The sequence below is a fragment of the Siniperca chuatsi genome, linkage group LG12 (genome assembly GCF_020085105.1).
Source record: "Siniperca chuatsi isolate FFG_IHB_CAS linkage group LG12, ASM2008510v1, whole genome shotgun sequence".
Classification (NCBI taxonomy): Eukaryota; Metazoa; Chordata; class Actinopteri; order Centrarchiformes; family Sinipercidae; genus Siniperca; species Siniperca chuatsi.
Window position 1 is genome coordinate 21,368,054 of NC_058053.1, and position 20,812 is coordinate 21,388,865.

The 20,812-nt window shown below is 41.4% G+C and overlaps 1 protein-coding gene across 6 annotated transcripts in view; it reads left to right on the plus strand.

Annotated features, from left to right (window-relative positions):
* Positions 1–20,812, plus strand: part of itprid2 (ITPR interacting domain containing 2) — a 46,191-nt gene that overhangs the window by 19,961 nt on the left and 5,418 nt on the right. For 5 of the 6 annotated variants that reach the window (XM_044216120.1, XM_044216123.1, XM_044216121.1 and 2 more), the window contains 10 exons: positions 2,106–2,145; positions 2,328–2,423; positions 4,527–4,674; positions 5,635–5,695; positions 11,945–12,052; positions 12,804–13,167; positions 15,352–15,577; positions 16,395–16,446; positions 16,958–17,037; positions 18,380–20,161. In XM_044216120.1, coding sequence (XP_044072055.1) covers positions 2,106–2,145; positions 2,328–2,423; positions 4,527–4,674; positions 5,635–5,695; positions 11,945–12,052; positions 12,804–13,167; positions 15,352–15,577; positions 16,395–16,446; positions 16,958–17,037; positions 18,380–20,161 — 2,957 coding nt within the window. The remainder of the gene's footprint in view (positions 1–2,105; positions 2,146–2,327; positions 2,424–4,526; positions 4,675–5,634; positions 5,696–11,944; positions 12,053–12,803; positions 13,168–15,351; positions 15,578–16,394; positions 16,447–16,957; positions 17,038–18,379; positions 20,162–20,812) is intronic. The other variant, XM_044216122.1, reaches the window with a different exon arrangement.

Here is a 20,812-nt window from a genome sequence, read left to right on the forward strand (position 1 = left end):
TTGGTGTGAATACAGCCTTAGGGGCAGTGAAAACAAGTTGTGAATACAATACTGATATATCATCACTTTATGAAGTTGATATGGAGAACTTGTTAGCATAAGAGTTGTATCCACGATACACAAGATACGCAGCAACATTAGCATTCATTTGATGTTTGTTTCCACCTGATGAATTTAAGTCCAATATTCACTCTCCTTTTAGCTCAGTTTTTGGTCTCTACCAACTCCTGAGGGAAATATCTTTAGCTGTTCAAAGAGCTGCATGCTGCAGCCGAAAACGACGCTGTGAGATTAGTAAGAGTGAACCAAAACAGTAAAGTTGCGGACCATAAAACCAAAACAATGAGCTAAAGGACGCTATAAGGCTCTGTAAAGCTGAGGGGAACTGCAGAGTCCAGTGGAAATTCTCTGTGGGTTCAGCTCTATGAGCGACCCCTTTCACATACAAGTAGTCATGTGATTCATTGTTAATATAAAAATATTGATTATAGCCACTTTCAGTAAATGTGTACAAATAAATGTAGAATTCAGAGGATCAGATAGCAAAATTTACGAGATAGAAAACCATTTGGGTGTGCCAAATATATATAAATAGAAAAAAGGAACACAAGAAATTACATTAATGCATAACAACTTTTATGTCATGTCAAAATAAAGAATAATGTCTTTGGATGTGACTTAAAACTTTACAAATTCTCCTCAGTTGGTGCCACCAAGACTGAACCTACATTGCCTGTGTTTGGGGTTCTGTACATTCCTGCTGCCACAAAATTTTGTATCATGTTTTATCTTCACACACCACAACCTTTGAATACTCCCAACCTTTCTCGGTTTGAATTTGTTGAATAGCCTCCTTGAGTGGTTCTGTCTACTTCTTGTATCAGCCTAAATCTCACGTCATGTTGTCACGTCCTGACATTAAGTGCCGTAATCATGTTGACATTTGTCAGAAGTAGCTTATGCCCTTAGTGGTGCAGAAGACTTGTCATGTATGAACAGATCCTAATAGGTTGTAATGATGTGAAACGTTGTCAGGGTAGGACTGGAGGGGATTAAAGTGTTAATGTGTGAATAGGATGGAAGTGAATTAGTTAATGAAAGGATTCAGGGTGAATAGGATGGAAGTGAATTAGTTAATGAAAGGATTCAGGGTGAATAGGATGGAAGTGAATTAGTGAATTAGAGTAAGGAGGCGAGTTGTTGTCATGTTTGGCTACTTAAATCCAGTTTTCCATTAGAGAAGAAAACACTGTGGACTCAAAGATAGAAGAAGAAATTCAGTTAAGTGGAAAAGAGAGAGAGACACACTCAGACAGACAGTGGCAGGGCGACAGGTCCCAACAGGTTCTTTTGAACTGACAAAGAAAACAACAGCTGGTGATGACTTTCAGTTCTCTGACAGAATGAAAGTTTACCTGCTTCACTGTTATATATGAAGTTGGAAACGGCAGCAGATTTAACCCTCAAAATTCTCAGTAATTTTTGAAGCAATGGGTCCTTGATTTGAGACAGAGACAGACAAAAGCAGCTTCTCATTTTTTAAATGACAACTGTTGATTATGCTCACTGAAGCTAACTAAGCTAGTTAATCAGACATGCTAACCATTGCAGCTTATGTTAGAGCAGATAAACACAGTTTAATCCTTACACTTTTGCTCTTGTGTTTTTGGTTTTGGAAATATTACAAATCACAGCACCGTCCAAACTCTTTAAATGTAGCGTACCTCTGTCACTACAGTCCCACGTACACAGCTTCAACATGTGGAGAAATCCAAAGCTTAACAAACCTAGCATGCCTAGTTACGGTTTGCTATGGTACGATTGGACAATCACTGTTTGGGGAGGGTTTTGGCGAACGGTCGGATAAAGGAAGCAAGTTAGCTTGAGCTCCGCGGGGGTGGGGTGGGCATGATCGGCATTTTTCACTATTTTTAAATTGTATTGACTAAATGTTTCATCAATCAATCAGAAAAAATTAAGATTAATTAATAATAAAAATAATCATTAGTCACAGGCTAATATGCTGCCTTCCTTCAGTCTGATCAACAGAATTTTTTTTTTTATTGATACACGAGTAATCTTAATTTCCTTGTTTTTCTCTGCAGCCAACCATCTTCATTCCAGTAAAAATAAAACTGAATCCTGGTGAGTCCACTTTTATTTTATCCTCTACATTCAGTAAATAAAGTTCCAGCTGGTTTATAACTCAGTTTCTCCTCTCTCTACCCTGTGCATGTGTGTTTATGCTTCTGTTTGTGTGTGTGTGTGTGTGTGTGTGTGCGTGCGCGCATGTGTGTGTGCATGTTAATATATGTGTGTGTGTGTAGTTTTGGTCTTGCGGCGGATCAGAAGAGGAGTCAGTATAAAGAGAGAGCAAGAAGTATGAACTCCACAGGATCAGGGAAGAGCAGCACTGTGTCCAGGTCAGTTCACCTCAACAGGCAGACTCATGGGGGTTTCTGCAGGAATTAATGATCTCAGGTAGAGAGGGGCGGAGACACAGAGGGCTGTTATTAAACTTCAAACCAATTAAATGACACTACAGAGAACTTGTTTTTGAGGCACAGAGCAGTGGTTCCTAACCAAGGGGGGTCCCAAGATGAAATCTGAACATGATTAAAGAAAGTAAAAATAATAATTCAGTTACACAAAATTATAATTATTTTTTCTGATTTTCTCCTAGCTTTTTGGTGAAAAGCCAACAGAGCAGTTGAAGTATAGAAACACCACAGAACTTCATGGAGCCACTTTAGCTCCAATAAAGGATATATTTTGATTAGATTTTTCAAGTCTGTCTTAAAACAAAAGTCAGGTGCCCTTTTGAACACTGGCAATTAAAAGATCACATTCTAATTCCCTTTCAATGTAAGTGACGGGGGACAAAATCCACAGTCCTCCTTCGGTTCAAAACTATATTCCAACATTTTTTCCAAAGCTAATATGAAGCTTCACTGCAGCTCAACAGGGAAACACTGTCCAGGGAAACAAATTTTATGTCAAAAAGATTATTTTGGATATGTCTAACTCAGACTGCTGAAGCCTCATATAAGACTCAGATAAACGTTTGAATGTATTTTTGTACAGAACAAGGACTGTAGATTTTGTTCCCCATCACTTACATTGGAAGTGCATTAGAAAGGTATCTTTTAATTGCCAGTATGAACAGGAGAAATAATTACAGCAAGAAAACCTGTTTCAATGTTCAATGTTGTTTTGAGACAGACATGAACAATTGTAAACCTATCCTTTAAACATATATTTAACTCTTCACTTGTCAGTGGAAGAGGACAAACAGCTGAATTTATTTGCTGCTTCTGTAGCAGCTTATAACAATTATGTGATACAGGACCTTTTAATGCACCATTGCTAAAAAAATAAAAACAAGTTTACTATTATTTTTCTAGGGCTGTATGCAAACCAAGGATTACAACATCATACAGTCCTTCCAGGAATTTTGTGATCACAAGAATAAACACAAATTCAATTTTGTTTTAAATCGCCTCAATTTTTCTGCAAAAAAATGGCCAAAGTCAAAGAATGCTTGCCAATTTTACCAAACACTACAATGTTGCGCGTAAAAATAATCCAGTGCAAATCAAACCTAATCTTTACACTTTCATTATAACTATGTTGGGGAGGATTTTGTATTCCTGGAACTTGTCTTCTCAGGCACCACTTTACCCCCAGGCTGTGTGTCCTTATGGCTAAGATTCTCCAATTGACCATCTAATCCCTAAAATGAAGAATTTCTATGAAGGAGTCCTTTGGCAACATTGCATAACATGGCAGGAAGCACTAAGGTTACCTTATGGACTCTATTCAGGAGAAAACAAACTTACAGAAGCCTTACCTAGCTAGATAACTGCAGGCTAGCGACTACAAGACCATTAAAAAGCCCATAAACAGGACATTCCTGAGATCCAGAGAAATTCCTTAACTGAACTTTTTTTCTTCTCACTGGAATCTATCACATACCATAATTATTAAGTAATTATATCAGAAGTAGTCACAGTTTTCATTTTTACAAATGACTAACAATTTTTAATAATACCGCAACTTAAGGGAAAATAACCAACAAGGGTTGCAGTTTTTTGGGTCATTTTGGGCCAAAATAATCACAAAACAGCTTTGCAAGATCCTGGAGGGGCTGATCCTTTGCTGCTGGTCAGATTTCTTCTGTTCTCTTCCTCCTCTGGGTGGAGCTGTGGAGGAGGTATGGGGAGGGGCAGAGCATTGTTTCAATCTACAGAGAGGCTGAGCCATCACACTCACTAACTACCTCACTAACTAAATAATTAACTAACTACCTCACTAACAGACTAACCCACTGAAAGCAAGCTGTGTGTGAGAAGTACTACCTGGCTGTCTGTTTTCGTAGTGTGTCAGAGGTGTCGGAGCAGTCAGAGGAGCACCCAGAGGAGATCCTCCTTACCCTGCGGTTAGACTGACTAAACTAACCAGCAGACTAACCACCAGCTAACTGAGTGACCGGCTTACTGACTGACTGCCTGTGTGTGTATCCACAGTGTTTCAGAGCTGCTGGACCTGTACGAGGAAGACCCTGAGGAAGTCCTCTTAAATCTTGGTTTTGGTCGAGAAGAACCCGATCTAGCCTCGAAGGTTCCCTCCAGGTTCTTCAACAATTCCTCCGTAGCGCGAGGCATCGACATCAAGGTACTGACAACAGCTTTGTGATAACACTGGAAACAAACTCTAAATGAAAATGTGGCATGTTTTTAAAGCCGATTGAACTACTGGTGACCGCAGCACAAATACCAGTATACTCTCTGTGACTCCAAGTCTGTTCATTTAATGGCATTGAAGCTTGAGTGAACAGGCAGACAAAAGTTCCTAACAGTGATCTCCCAGACCACAGCAGTCTTGTTAATGCTAATGCTAGAAGGGCAATGACAACGTTAACATGCTGATGTTTAGCTGGTATAATGTTCACCCTCATAGTTTAGCATTTTAGCATGCTAACATTTGCTAATTATTTTCAACAGCTAAAAATATTAACATTGTGGTGGCACTACAGGAAAAGTCAGAGGATCACCAAAGTCATTAGGATACCTTGTCTGGGGACCATGAATGTCTGAACCAAATTTCATGGCAATCCATTCAATAGTTGTTGAGACATTTCACTCAAAACCACAAATGTGAACTTGGTGGCAGTTAAGGAATATTCAGGGGATCACCAAAGTCATAAGGATACCTTGTCTGGTACCAAAATTTTGTGCCAGTCCATCTAGTAGATGTTTAGATATTTCACTGCAGAAGTGAAAACTTTGACCTGCAATTGGCAGCACAGAAAAAGTCAGGGGATCATGAAAGTCATTAGGATTCATCCTCTTGGGAACATGGATTTCTAAACAAAATTTCATGGCAATCCATTCAATAGTTGTTAAGATATTTCAGTCTGGACCAAAGTGGTGAACTGCTGCTAGAATGGCTAAAAATCACCAAACTCTCTCACCAAACCAAATCTGTCTGTTTAGTTTTGCCTAGTTGTGGGGGGGGGGTCATTTTACCTGTGAGACACATCAAATGAACCTTTTTGGAGTTTGCTAACTGCCTTGCAGCATTAATCATGGATACTGTTTTATAATGACATCACTTCCTGTGGTTTACCTGCAGGTCTACCTGGGAGCTCAGCTGCAGCGCATGGAAGTGGAGAACCCCAACTACGCGCTGACTAGTATGTACCTCCATACTGTCTACAGTGCTCCTGCATCTGTTCTGCTGTTTATGACTATACTCTACTCTCTACATCCTCAACTGTGTTCTACTGTAGTCAGTCTCAGAAGGGCAAGCAACACCTGAACACCTCAGTACTGCAGATGGAGGGTTAACCATGTTAGTGATGAGAAGCTCAGAGGTTCACATCCTGAAACTGCAGACAGAGGAAGTGAAGCTCAAAGAGAAGAAACTGTGTGTGTTTGTGTGCTGTTCCCAGTATTATTATGGTGTTTTGTGGGGTCCTTCAGCTCTTTTAGCTGTTCTGCCAACTGCCTGAACAACACCGCCAGCAAGGACAAAGAACTGTTTGTCCCAGACGCATACACACACACACACACACACACACACACACACACACACACACACACACACACACACACGCACGCACACACACACACACACACACACACATACATACATACATACACAGACCTGCTCTGCTAACATCCTGGCCTCTTTTTGTTTTCAAACTCGTGTTTGCAAGAAGGTACTGGCTCCCTAATTAAACACACACACACACACACACACACACACACGGCTGCTTCTCTTCATGACAGTTTAACTGTCTTTGTGCTGTAAAAAAAGGCTAAACCAAAGATCCTCTGTGTGTGAGAAGATGAATCACTCCATAGCTGAAAGTACTTCAGGTCTGCAGAAGTTTGATTTTACACTTCAATTGCTGTTTGACCAGTTTGAAACTCATGTCCCAGTTTGTTTGAGGCAAACGAGACAGTTAATGAGTTTTGTTTAGCTGAGCGGTCTAAACATTTGCATTTCAGCATGAACTAGAATTTGTATCTCTGCTCTTTTGGTCTGTGGGTTATGTTGTTCAGTGCAGCAGATTTTATATTTTTGCCACTATGCACCAGTTTTCCAAGTCTTACTGACTTTATGTGGGCCACCCCTTTTATTAGTTTGTTCCATTTCCGGTTTTGTCTCTTAACTTCTGGTTGCTGTTGCTGGCTGCAGCAAATGCAAGTAAAAAGTCACAGTCCTGATCAGTTCACACAGCCTACCATACATTAGTCAAAGTTGGGAACACACGGCTACATATTTGAGGATGTCATAAGGCCTGACAACACCACATCTGCCGCAGATGTCAGATTAAAAAAGACAATATTTTGCGCAAAGTTATGTTAACTAGCTTAGAACTACAGTATATCAACTAGCTTACTGTGTGTTGCAGCAGCAACTCGATGTTACTATGGTGAAAAATTGTAAGAGCTCAGCCCTTCACTTATCAGTACGATGATGCAGGTTATCAAATTATTAAAATTATTTGTATTCTTCACAAACCAGATGATTTTTTACATTGTCGGTCAAGAGTCTGATTTCTAAACACAAATCAAAACATAGTTGTTCACCAAACTATGTAATATATAATATATATTTTATGAATAGTGTAAAAGTATTTGGAAGAATCAGCTTATCACAATAAGAATCACAATAATAAGCCCATGTCATGGAAATGGTGTAACTAACACGAGTCACCACTGTGACTGTGTTTTGGATGAAGAAAAAACATGTTAACACAGTTAAGACAGCTGTTATGATTAGCAGCGTTATGTAAATATTGGTCAATGTTTGTCAGACTGCCGCAGATGAACATCTCATATTTTCCTCCAGCTATTTCATGCTGTGTGTTATATTGTGAAACAGGTCAGATATTTACTAAAATAGCAGCTTGATCATAAGTAGCACATATCCACCTACACAATGCAACACATTCCCACTTCCGGCGTAGACAGAAAGTTAAAAGACAAAACAATGGAGTCAGAGCATTTTCTTGTTGCTGAAACACATAAGGTCATTAGCCTGGGTGCAGATTTGTTCTTTGATTATTTTGTACGAATACTTGAACAGCCACATAAAAGGCTAATTAGGTTACTGACACTGGTAAACAAACTGATTTCTGACCAGTCTTTCCATTTTTTGGGATTGAGATTCCTTTTCAGTCTGTTGGTCTGAGTTATTAACCTCGATGTTGGATTTCTAAAACAACCTGATGCAGTGCATTATGGACACTGAGTGCGGACGAGGCTGCTCATACATACATATTGTTTCCATCTGCTTATCTCAGGATCATGGCCTAATTTTCTTGTTATCTGCAGATAACAACTGAAAGAGTCACAAGCTATTTGGTGGCCCGCACACTGAAGCTCAATGAGCTGAGTCAGGAGGAGAGAAGAGGGCCAACACAGTGCACATTAAAAAGGCCGCTGAGAGAAAGTGAAAGAGATAAAGATTTGCTTGTTGACTGTCAGACTGCTCCTCACTGCATCACTGACTCACTATCATCCATCACTTAAACAAACTATGTGAAAAAATTTCCAACTTTGGTGCCCCTCAGTGGTAATATCAAAAAAGACAATGGCAGACAGCAGTGCAGGATGCTATTCAGGGACGCTGATGAATGGACTGAAAGCAGCATATACAGTAAGGGTGCTTTCACACATAACCTGTTTTGTTCAGTTATAACAAACTCTGCTCATGTGGTTCAGTTTGTCTGGGCTGGTGTGAAAGCTGTCACTTGAACTCTGGTACGTACTAAACAACCGGGCCGAGACTGCCTGAAAAGGAGGGTCTTTGTCTGCTTCCAAGCAGACTCTGGTGTTGTTCGTTTGTGGTGTGAAAGTGAAGCAGACCAATCACAGGACTGCATTTTGGCATATTCACATTATTGCCGAAAAACAGCTTTTGCAGACGCCTCGCCATTAATATGTATGTGGTGTGTTGTGACAGCTCTGCGCGGATGCCTGTGGTGTCAAATTTGGTGTTCAAATTTGTTGAACTTTGACCTGAGCTGCGCTAACCTTTTGTGGGCACAGCCAATCACTGTTGACCACTGCTTTAACTGAAAGATGGACGAAAAACAATAACAAATTGCCCTTATATCAACCCCGACAAAAAATATTTTCACTTGGTGAAAAATCAGCATGCAGATGCAGCTACCAGGTTTGTTACAAAAACACTTTTTGAGTCTGTGAAACGCCGCAGTCTACTGCTAGCAACATTTAGTTTAGTACAGCGCCACCGTGAGTTCTGGAGTGGTAAATACTGCGCTTACCAACGTGGAACATGCAGCCTTGGAAGAGAGCCTTTGTCAACAGCATGTCATGTGGCTCGCTTCATATGTTTAGATAAGGACAGTAGTTTTTTGAAAAACGATCTAATATCGTTTATTCAGTATTAGATACAAGACAAAAAGAGACTTCTTGTACAGCAATATTATGGGGGGAATTGCTGTGGGATCGCTATGTCACACACTATTTAATGGACTCAATGAACTACACAGAGCAGTTTTCACCTGGATTGTTCTTCTGCCAAAAGAATTATTATTATAATAATACTACAGTATTACACTGTTTAAGACTTCACACTTGAGTCGTGGAGCCTGATGTAATACATGTTACTTTTAAACTAACTGCTAACTAACTTTACGAAAAGCTGCAGTGGATCAGATCAAAACTGGATCTTTTTTTTTTTAAGTGAACTGCTCCTTTAACAGTCTCTGGTCTGTCTGTGGTTCCTGGAAGCTTTTTTCTTTCTTTTCCAGAACATTCTCATACTGTTCCAGTGGTTCCCTGGATCCCAGACACGTGTGTGTGTGTGTTGTTGTTTGTTATATAAGCTCTGTTCTCACCATCAGAAAGAATCTCTTGAGATGAAGAGAGAAAAAAAACAGTACTTGTCGTTTTCGCTTATTCCTTACTTCCTGTTTTAGGATCCTCAAAATGAGCATTAGTGCGGAGTCAGCAGTCAGCAGGAAACAGACTCACACAGCATTACTATCATCACACACGGCTGCTGTAATAAGAGGTTCATGTTCTGTAGTAATGTCCAGATGTGACTAAAAAAACTGAACCGTATGACTGACTGGTTTGTAGCTTGGACACAAGAATTTGTTTACTACGTGTTTTAACTTGAAGGTTTATTCATTTGTAGCTTCTTTTAGAATATTTGCAGCATGTTCTAAAGGTGCATTCATTGATTTTGTTGGCCACTTTGGGGTAGCAGAACAAGCTGAAAACTTATACACAATATAGCATATTATAGATGTATAAAGTTGTTCTGGCTAACAGCTGCCTACTTCCACATCCAGCAGACACAGAGAAACATAATCATCTCATTGGAGTTGTCTTTGTGTCCACCTGAAGAATCTTCACTCTCTGTTTAGCTCCGGTTTAGTCTCCTGACCAACTCCTGATGAAAATAATTGTCTCCTTAGCCGCTAGATGTTCCACTTTGTTCACCAGCTACTTGCTAACTTTATCCTTCTGTTGTTTTGTGCTGGGCATGTAATGTACAATTGGTTTATCAGAGCTTGTTCGCTCAAAACAGCTGCCTGCTGCTGGAAACGAGGTTAATGAGCGCACTGAGACTGAACCATACAGTGAATGAGCGTTAAAACCAAAACTAGGAGCTAAAAAAGGCTCAAAAGCTCCATAGAGCTGCAGAGTTGAAATGGATTTAGTGAGTTACATGGTGGGCTACAACTTTGTTGTACATATTGGTAAATTGGCACCATTATAAGTATGCCAACTTTGCTCTTTGCAGTTATTGTTTGCAATGTACTCATGGATGTACAGACAACTATCACTGGATTACTTTCATACTGAAGAAAACGTGATGATTCTCAGACAAGTTCTGGAGTAATAAGGAGCGTCTTTTTCTCTGATTTCTAAGTGGATTTATGGACATTTATTTACGAAGGACACCAGAGACAATGATAGGTCAAAGTGCAAGTCACACTGCAGCTTAAAATGTGTTTATCATGTCTGTGTGTTCAGATTTGACTGAGTTATGACTCTGAGAAGGAGTGCGATTTTTGACGCGAATTGTGGCAGCTTTAAAGGTTTTAAAGGACTTTTCGTTCTTGATGGCATCCGTCAGTGTTTACAAAAGTTCACTATAGCACCACTGCAAGTATGAACTCTCTGTAACAGTAATTACACTAGTTTTCTTTCATGCAGAGAAAAAATTTCAGTCCTTCATCTAAGATTAAATAAGAATGAAAATCACCAAAACTAGAGTTGGGAGATTTCTACATGACAGTGAACTGAATGCCATGAATGAAATTCGTCAACCACAGCAAGTCTCGTTTTTTTAGGATTTGCGGTCAAAATGAGGTCAGAGGTGAGAGAATAAGAGAGAGCAGGCCTGTACTGTATTTCAGGTCATGACATCAGAGCGATTTATGAGGCGTTTACAGAGTGACGGATGAAAGACAGAAGTCTGTTTCATAACAGACTGACAAGTATTTAGACAGCGAGGGATGGAGAGATGGATGGGAGGAGGGGTGAAGGGACGAGTGAGGAAGGAAGGAATGTATGCAAGTCATCATCCTGTTACAGATGAGACAGACAGCTCAACTTACACAACCACAAAAGAAGAAGGGTAGAGGGAGGAGTGGCTCTGACGTCTGCGTCCAGTCCCAACATGAAGCTTTTTGCTAATCAGTCTTTTACTGCAGATAGTTATTGAATCCCAAACTCTTATTTTTGTAAAACAAGTGTTAGAATCAGTAAATGGGAGGGCTGATATTTCATCTGTTTCCAATAATTCTAATGCAGTGACCTAACTTATTCTGGCTGTATCTGAAATCACTCCCTTGATCACTCATTCACTACTCCCTATATAACAAACACTCAAAAGTCTCTAAAAAAAAAAAAGTCACTCAAAACCAGCTTCTACTGATTAGAGCAAAACAAAATCCTCCAGTGTCACAGCTCCAGTGCTTTTTGCTGTTGTGGCTTTTTGACTTAAAGTAGCTATAATCGATCATTTTACAATGACAGTGTGAAAGGGGGCGCTCGTACTGATGGACTGACGAAGAATTATCACCTGGATCTGCAGCTCCCCTCGGCTTTATAGAGCTTTATAGTGAGTTTCAGCTCATTGTTTAACTGTCCGGCCCACAACTTTATTGTTTTGGTTCACTCTCACAGCTCTCACAGTGTCGTTTCTAGCCGCAGCAGGCAGCTGTTTTCAGTGAAAAAGCTCTAAAAACACACTAAAAACCCAGACACAGTTAGCGAATAGCTGGTGAACATAGTGGCGCATTTAGCAGCTTAAGAGCCACATATTTCCTTTAGGAGTTGGAGTGTCCAAAAATCAGTTATTGCAGGTTGAGAACAGCCTCCTTCAAAATCTTAGAGATTGGCTCTGTGAAGCACTTTTTAACTTGTTTTGTTTCTGTCTCTCTCAGGTCGTTTCCGTCAGATTGAGGTCTTGACTACAGTAGCAAACGAGTTCTTCGAGCTCTACAGTCAGGTTTCTGGTCAGCCTGTCCAACGCATTAGCTCCAGGGACCAAGGTAACCATAGCAACCACACCAAGTCCACCGAAGAGCAGTTTTTCTGTAGTCTAGATTTTAAGTGGAGCAGAGAACCACGAGTCTTACACTGATTTATGAGTGTTTTGTAGCAAAATAAAACTTTGCAGGATCTGATAAATATATAGTTATTCAAGAAAATCATCAAACTAGAAAAAAACAACAAACAAAAATCGGGGACTTTGCTATAATCATGTGATGACTTTCCAAGAGTTTACTAGTTGAAGAGATGGATAATCAATAATTAATTTAATTTGTTAGCTACTTTTAGATGTATGCATAGTCTTAGTCCTGAAATCAAAAGTCTATTTGAATTTTAGTCATATTCTTACTTGTAGTCAGTTTAAAATCGACAAAAAGCTGGAACACTAACCTTATTAGATGATTATTACACATTGTTGTGTAAAATGGACATTTTTGTCTAGCTTTCGTTAAACCCAATTTGAGCATTTTAGTCAAACATAAGAAAACTGCGTCCGGATTGATTCTTGTTTAACTGATTGAAAAGTCTCCTCTTTGTCAACAAAAACGTATAGAAATGTCTTTTAATTTTTTATTTTCAAATAAAGTGAAGTTTTTGTTTCATAAAGTCTATTTTGTCTCAATAATGTCTTCACTATGGACAAAGTTAGTTGACGAATATACTTTGTCACAGTTTACGTTAACAAAATAAGCACTACATTTAAATGATAGTATTTTTTATTCTGATCCGTTTGTCTTGTATGTCTCTCAGGGGGAGAAGGAGGAGAAGGAGGGGGAGGTGAGCCATCTCCTACTTTGAAGAGGAGCAGCAGCTCAGCTCGGAATGTCGCCAAACTCCTCAAGAAAACCATCAGCAAACACAACCTGCACGTGTCCACCCCAGAGTCACCTGAAGCACACACACCTAAACAACACACAGAGCTGAATGGACACGCCCCCTCTGATCACACAAACACCAACGGTCACGCACACACCGGTCCTGAACAGGATGGCTACAGTACTGACCCCGACCACCAGGCAGAGACAGCCAACCAGAAACACAACCGCAAGAAAGACAGCTGTTCCCTGGCGACAGTTACAGAGGAAACCAACGGGGATGGAGAGACAGACGACAGGTACTGATGGACAGATCGGTAACGGTGGCTAATGTTAGCTAGATACTTTTTAAACCAGTTTGCAGTGGTGGACTACTCAGATCTTTTACTTAAGTAAAAGTAGCAGTACAACAGTGTAAAAATACAAAAAAATCTGGTAAAAAACCTCGTTTGGCCAGTTTATTCTACCAGCGGGATATCTGATGACTGGCAGGGCGTATGTATTGATGGCTCAGATCTTGTTCTTCCCATTCAGCTGACTTCAGGACCTGCCTCACTCTGTGTAGGTATTTGGCTGTGGTTGACTTCCTTGCTGCCTCCTCGTGGTTTCCGTTTGCTTGCGGGATCCCAAGGTATTTGTAGCTGTCCTGAGAATCTGCACTGTTGCCTTCACGTAGTTCAACCCCCTCGGTTCTGATCATTTTCCCTCTTTTTGATACCATCCGACCGCACTTGTCCAGTCCGAATGACATTCCAATGTCGTTGCTGTAGATCCTAGTAGTGTGGATCATTGAGTCGATGTCTCGCTCATTCCTGGCATACAGCTTGATGTCATCCATGTAGAGAAGGTGACCAATGGTTGCTCTACTTCGGAACCGGTATACGTAGCCACTCTGTGATGATCTGGCTGAAGGGGTTCAGGCCTATGCAGAACAACAGCGGGGATAGTGCATCACCCTGGTATATGCTGCACTTGATGGTGACTTGTGCAGTTGTCTTTGAGTTGGCTTCTAGACTTGTTTTCCACAGCCCCATTGAGTTCTTGATGAAGACTCTTAGTGTCCTGTTGATCGTACATTTCCAAGCATTCCAGTATCTATGTATATGGCATTGAGTCGTAGGCTTTCTCGTTGTCAATCTAGGCAGTGCAGAGGTTGGTCTGCTATGTCTTGCAGTCTCGAGTGACTGCTCTGTCGACCAGTAGCTGGTGCTCCCCTGGTATTACTACCAAGTCCCTTCTGGGCCATTCCATGTGCCTACTCATCTTAGCCGCTATGATGCCTGACAGGAGGTTCCATGTTGTGCAGAGGCAGGTTATTGGCCGGTAGTTGGATGGAATCGTTCCCTTCAGTGGATCCTTCATGATCAGAACTGTCCGTCCTTGGGTTAACCATTCTGGATGGTTCTCATCCATCAGCAGTTGGTTCATTTGTGCTGCTCTTCATGCCTGGCACTCTTTCTTACTCTCATGTCTGCCATTGTAATGGTTACTGGATCGTGTTCTGGGCGATTGCTGTGTTTATTGCTGTCTGTTCTTAGATCCACTAGCCACTGAGCATTGGTGTTATGTGATGCTTCCTTCTCTACTGTCCTGTCTCTACTCTACTTCTTCTACTTCTTCAGTCTCAGCCCTGGGTGTTCTTGTGTTATTAACCTGCCACTAAGAGTACACTTTGGATGGTTCGGTGGAGAACATCCGGTTTATTCTCTTGGCTTCTGCTTGTTTCAGCATGTTTGTTGTACCTCATCAATCTCTAGTTGTGATAGCAGTTGCCGCTTGCAGATGTTAGAACACTGAGCTAGGACTTGTTTCTTTGTCAGTGTAGATGTTGAGTTTCGAAGCATCCATATATCCCATAGCCTCTGCATATAACCCCTCTCACTGGGGTAAGCACGTAGCATATATGTATATATAGTCACAAGATAAACCTAAGGGGTCGCGATGATTAATGGGGAAAGGAAAAAACAAATACAAAGTTCTGATACACACATTTGTTGTAATTTTTTGGACTTTTCTATTAATTAGCTTTTTTCGTGAAATGGTGGTTGATTTGATCTAAACAAATATTGAAATGAAACCCTCTTAGAAGTTTTTCGTGGAACTCATATAACAACTCATATACATCTGAAACTGACAAGGGGGCCAAACTAGACACCGTCTTTAAGTAACGAGTCACAAGGTTGGAAAAAAGTTGGAAACCACTGGTTTAATTTTTAACAATACATTGTATTTTATGTGCGTATCATATGTTTTATATATATAAAATAACTAGTAATTGTCAAATACATGTAGTGAAGTAAAAAGTGCAATATTTCCCTCTGAAATGTAGTGGATTATAAACATATAGAGTAGCATAAAATGGAAAGTTCAGTCAGATTGGGTCAGTTCGAGACCAGAAGCCAATGTGTCTCGCCCTGCTTCATAGAAATGAATGGGAAGTGAATTTCAATCTGACTGTGCCTTAACATCTCCCCTCCCATCAGTCCTGAACAGAGCAGCAGAGGACCAGCAGCCAATGGAGAGAATCAACCAGAGTCAGCTGACTTTCAGTCAACCAATCAGAGAACAGAGGAGGGAACCCACGTAGTCAAAGAGGTGGAGGAGGAGAAGAACCTGACCTCAACCCCAGAGAAAGCTCCTCCCACCCTGACCCCGCCCCAGCTGGCCCAGCTACGCACCAAAACCACAAACTCTTTCGATATGGAGGAGGTACGGTGTTCTCCTGGGTTTTCTTGGGTTCTTCACACTTGTATTTGGTAGTCAGGACTCTTCCAACACAGTGTTCTCCAACCTCCTCCCACACATAGGAGGTGTAATGTTGTCCTGGGTCACATTGTCACTGATGACTTTTTAGTAATTTCTGATCATTCAAATCACCTTCCACATTGAGGAGTTCTGGGTTGATCAAACCATCTCACCACCTCCAGTTAACAACATTATCCTCATGTGTGTTGTTCATGTACATCTGCGCCCCTGAAGCCAGTGAACATGGCCTGCAAAGGTACTCTAGCAGTCAAATTCTACTTAACAAAAATAGTTTTGCAGTAGACTCCTTCTGGAGTATACAGGAAGAAAGCATAGTTTATATTTATTGATTCATTTAATTTCCCCGCCACCATAGTATGCTAGGGGAATATGCCTATATTGAAACCCGAAAGTTCACGGTGCAAATGATGGCCTTGATTGATCATTATGGGTACAGTTAAATTAGTTCACAACATATAAACAGCACATGTGTTGTATGATTTGAACAGCTTCCTGTGGAGCTTATGCTTCACGAACTATGCCAAAATGGACAAGTGACAAATGTGAAAAACACATCAAAAACCAGTGTTTATTGCTCTGATGGAGGTCTGCTGCTTTAGGGGAACAAGCATGTTGAGCTAGTGTATCTGCATAAATCATAAATGTTTATAGACTGACCTCTTAGTTAAAGGTCTCATGTTCTTTTTTTGAGTGAAGGTACTGACCGTCAGCAGCTTTTTGTTTCTTTCTTTTGAAATTCAGTCTGTTGTTTGTCCTTCAGATTCAGAGTAACGAAGATGAGGCTCTGCCACACAGAACTTCCAGAGCCACTGGTGAGTTCATCTTAACTTCTGATTTCAACTTCGGACCTTAATGTCTCACTTAACTTCAAGGTCCCCAGTGGAGTTTTCTTGTAAACAAAGAAAAGTTATGTTTACATTCAGTGTTACTCACCAAAATGCTATGTGTGTATCTTTGAGGTCTAATTAATGTCTCAGTGCATTTTCTTCCTCATAAAACATTTACAAAACAGATTTTTGAACATTTTGAGACCTGTATTGTTGCAGCTATTGCATATCTATTGAGTATGTTTCTGTAGAATTTGAGAATATAAATGTATTCTGATCTGTCAAGTGTATATATGAGAGTTTATATATGCAGCCTGTTTCTATATGCAATAAACATGTTTCCTGTGTCTCAATTCACTCCGATCTCAGCGAGGACAGACTGTCCTGTCTCTCTATGCTAATACTTTATACTCACTATAAATGGTTCTACTCTGCCACCAGCTGGACGGACGGGGGAACTGCAGGAATAATAATTGTGTGTCTCTCTCTCTCTCAGACCTGTTGAGGACAGTCAGTCAGCAGTCAGACAGCAGTGGTTTTGCTGAGGAGCCCTCTGCCGACTCCAGCTACCTCAAGGTCTGTTTGTGTGTTTTGTTCAAAGTCTTTCCTGCCTGTATCTCAGTTTGGGTCGCCAACTTTGACCTTTAAGTTATTTGAACCGACTCATTTAATTCCAGTCAGAGCCTTATCTCACCAGGGGAGAAACAACCCTGCAGATTAACCACATGTGAACTTGAAGAAAATTATTTCATGGTGTATAATGACACCTTGTAAGTCAGTCTGGAACATTTATCTCTGAGGAAAAAAACATTCATAACCTCTTAAGCTGCTGCAGAATATCATATGTCTGCAAAAAGAAGGGTTCAGCTAATAAAATCTTTAACATATACATCAGATTCAGCAATTACAAATCAAGCACACACAGTGATGTAAGTAACAATATACAACAAGCAGTCCTGATTGAAGAAAATAGCAGATAGAGTGGAGGTGAGTCCATTATTATCTACTAAGTGGACACCTGGGGGTCTATTTTTTCTCTTATACAAACAGGGTCTGTGTTTAGATCCTCCTACATGTTTTAAAGTGTGTATGTAATGCAATAGATCAGAGTGAACACCCCACCTCCCCCAATGTGAGTACAAGGCAATGCAACAATACAGTATATATCTCATGGTGACTTCAATGCTGCTGCTACTGCTCAGTTTATCTTTCCCTGCAGAAGTTCATTTTAATTTACTAAATAATCACTAATTTAACAGTGGTGGAAAGTAACTAAGTACATTTACTCAAGTACTGTACTTAAGTACAATTTACAGTACATTATTTCAATTCTATGCTACTTTATACTTCTACTGCACTACATTCAGAGGGACATATTGTACTTTTTACTCCACTACATTTATTTGACGGATGTAGTAATGTGTTACTTTTCAGAGGAACATTTTAAAACAATTATCCACTATTTCACAAAAGCAAGGATTAGAGAAAAGTCCAAAAAATTAATAGAAATTTGTGTAGTAGAACTTTGTTTTTTCTTTTCTACCCATTAATCATCTTACGACCCCTCAGATTTTGCTTGTGACGCTTTGGTTGGGGTCCGACCCCTAGCTTGGGAACCACTGCACTAAACCACCTAACTGTATATAAAGTTACACTAGCTACAACAGTAAAATGCTGCTTATACATTGATGCAATAATCATAATATAATCAGTCACATGGTCCATTTTTCTTCAAAATGAGAATAATACTTTAAATAGATTTTGCAGATAATACGTCTGTGCTTTGACTCAAGTCGGAGTTTGAATGCAGGACTTTCACTTGTAATGGAGTATTTTTACATTGTTTTATTGGTACTTTTACTTAATATAAGGATCTTCTTCCACCACTGGTAATTAATTGTTAATTTATTGTAATTAGGTGCAGGAGAGTAGTGACAGCTGTGACAGTGAGACCACTGTGACATCACACCCTTCACTAGATGTGGCCACGCCCCTCGCAAAGGACCAACCAGTGTTTGAGCTGCCAGATGAGGTAGAGGCGGGGCCAGGTGGGGCTGCTGAGGCTCATGGGAGGAGTAGTAGAGTAGGAGAACACGAGCATGATGGGAGTTCAGAGCAGGTTCCACAGTACACAGCCCACCAGCTCCCCAGGAACAGACCAATGGGAACACAGCAGGATGAGGCCCGGGACGAGGAGCGAGTTGAGAGTGGGGACCGGACTGATCCAGAACCAGAACCAGAGGTTGCCCAGAGTATGTCTGCTTCAGAACAAGAACCACAACACACTCAGAACCAGACCAAGAATGCCGCAGACACAGACCCACCAACAGAGGGAGTGGGTGCTGAGACCGAGGCCCAAGAAGAGCAAGCATTCTTGGATGATTCTGGTTTACTTTTTCCTTCTGCTCCATCCTCTCCAGTTCTCAGTGCTCTGAACCGAGCAAAACAGAACCAGCTGAGCCGGACAGGGCAGCAGGTCGACCCCCAGTCTGGTGATACGCCCCAAATCCCAGGGAGAGGACGAGGAAGAGGGCGTATCCCCATGCAGAGGTCCTCCTCCCTGCCCAACTCGTTCCTTTCACCCTCCAGGGTCGTGTCCTCTGTCAGGATCCAGTTTGGGCGAGGCCAGGCATCCTGCACCCAGCCCAGGTACTCCTTCAAATACACCCAGGAGGCCGGAGGAGACAAGGAGGAGGAGGAGGAGGAGGAAGGACAAACCAATTGTCTGTCTACTCTGATCATAAACCCTGCCTCCTCGTCTGACTCTAGAAACCAACCACCAAGGCTTCCCACAGAAGCTCTCATCCCACCTAAACCCATCCCACACTACCTAATGCGGTCATCCAATTCCCTGCAGAGCTGTAGCCCTCCTCCTGTTTGGTCCCTAGGAGGCCATGCCCACTCCTGGAGCACCCAGAGTGTTCCTGATGTCTCCTCCAACTATCAGCAGCTGGGCCAGTTCCAACAGAACATGACTGCTAACCAAAACCAGCAAAGTTGGAATCCAGGGCAGACGATGTTCCCTTATCCTAACCCTAATCCTAACCCTGCAGCTCAGTACTCAAGTAACCCAAGCCCCAATCCTAGTCCCAGCCTTAACCCCAGCCCATACCCCTTCATTCTGAACCCTCCTCTGCAGTACCCCTCCCCTCTCCAGCCATACACCAGTCTTCCTAACCTCCTTCACCACCACAACCCCTCCTTTCTCCACCATTCTAGTCTGACCAGTCTCCACCAACCTACAACTCCCACAATCCCCCAGCACGGCAGCCTCTCCAACTTGCATCAGCCCTCATCTTCCACGGCTCCTCACCGCGTCAGTCTCGGCTACTTGCCTACGGGAACTCCAGTAATGCACCACCAGGGCTACAATCCTATATACAGTCATCAGTCACCTTACCATGCCACTCCTCATGGCTCGCAGTTTGCCTCACCCTACCTCGGCTATCATGGGTACAACATGAACCCACACCTGGCGTTCCCCCACCCTGTCACCCAGTGTCCACCACTGGCCCCAGAGCACAGCCTCCACCCAGGGCTCACTCATCCTGCTCCAGGCTTCCTCCAAGGCGTGGCCTCAACCCACAGCCCAGGTCACAGCATCCACCCAGGGCTTGCTTCTCCTGCTCCATCCAGCACTGAGATGCAGCTGAGGAGAGTTCTGCATGACATCAGAGGAACGATACAGAGACTGAGCCCGGTTAGTCCTCTGCAGTCCCAGTCTCTTAACCTCTTTTTACTTACACTCTAGTCACTTTAGCTGTAGTCTGTTGTGGTTGTAGTCCTACTGTTTTTAAATGTGTATTACAACTTCAGTTTTATTTTCGTAGCTCTTGCCATAAAAATAGGTCCAGTGGGACAAGAAACACGAGTGGTTAGACAATCAGAAAAGCCAGCAGTTTGCCAGATTAACTACTACTGTATTTGGAGGTAAAAAAAAAAAAAGCACATCCATAATGTTGTTAATAATCTCTCATTGGGACCAGTAACTTCCTGTAGTTTCCACTGGTTGTCTGGAACAGGTCCGGACCAAAAAATTGTTTGGCACATATCTCCCGTACAACGACGAGTTGTTGTTTTTACATTTTGGGTTTTGTATGGATGAAGAAGATACAGTATGTTAATTAGTGAGCTTTGGAGGTGCTGGTAGGCATTTTGTTACCTTTGTACAAAGCCAGGCTAGCTGTTTTCAGGCTTTATGCTAAGTTATCTGGCTTCAGGCATTAGCTTCATATTTAGCATGCTGTCATGTGAGAGGTATTAATCTTCTCATCTAACTCTCGGAAAGAAAGCAAATATTTCCTTAAATGTCAAACTTTTCCTTTAAGCTAATGGTGGATGTTTACATTGG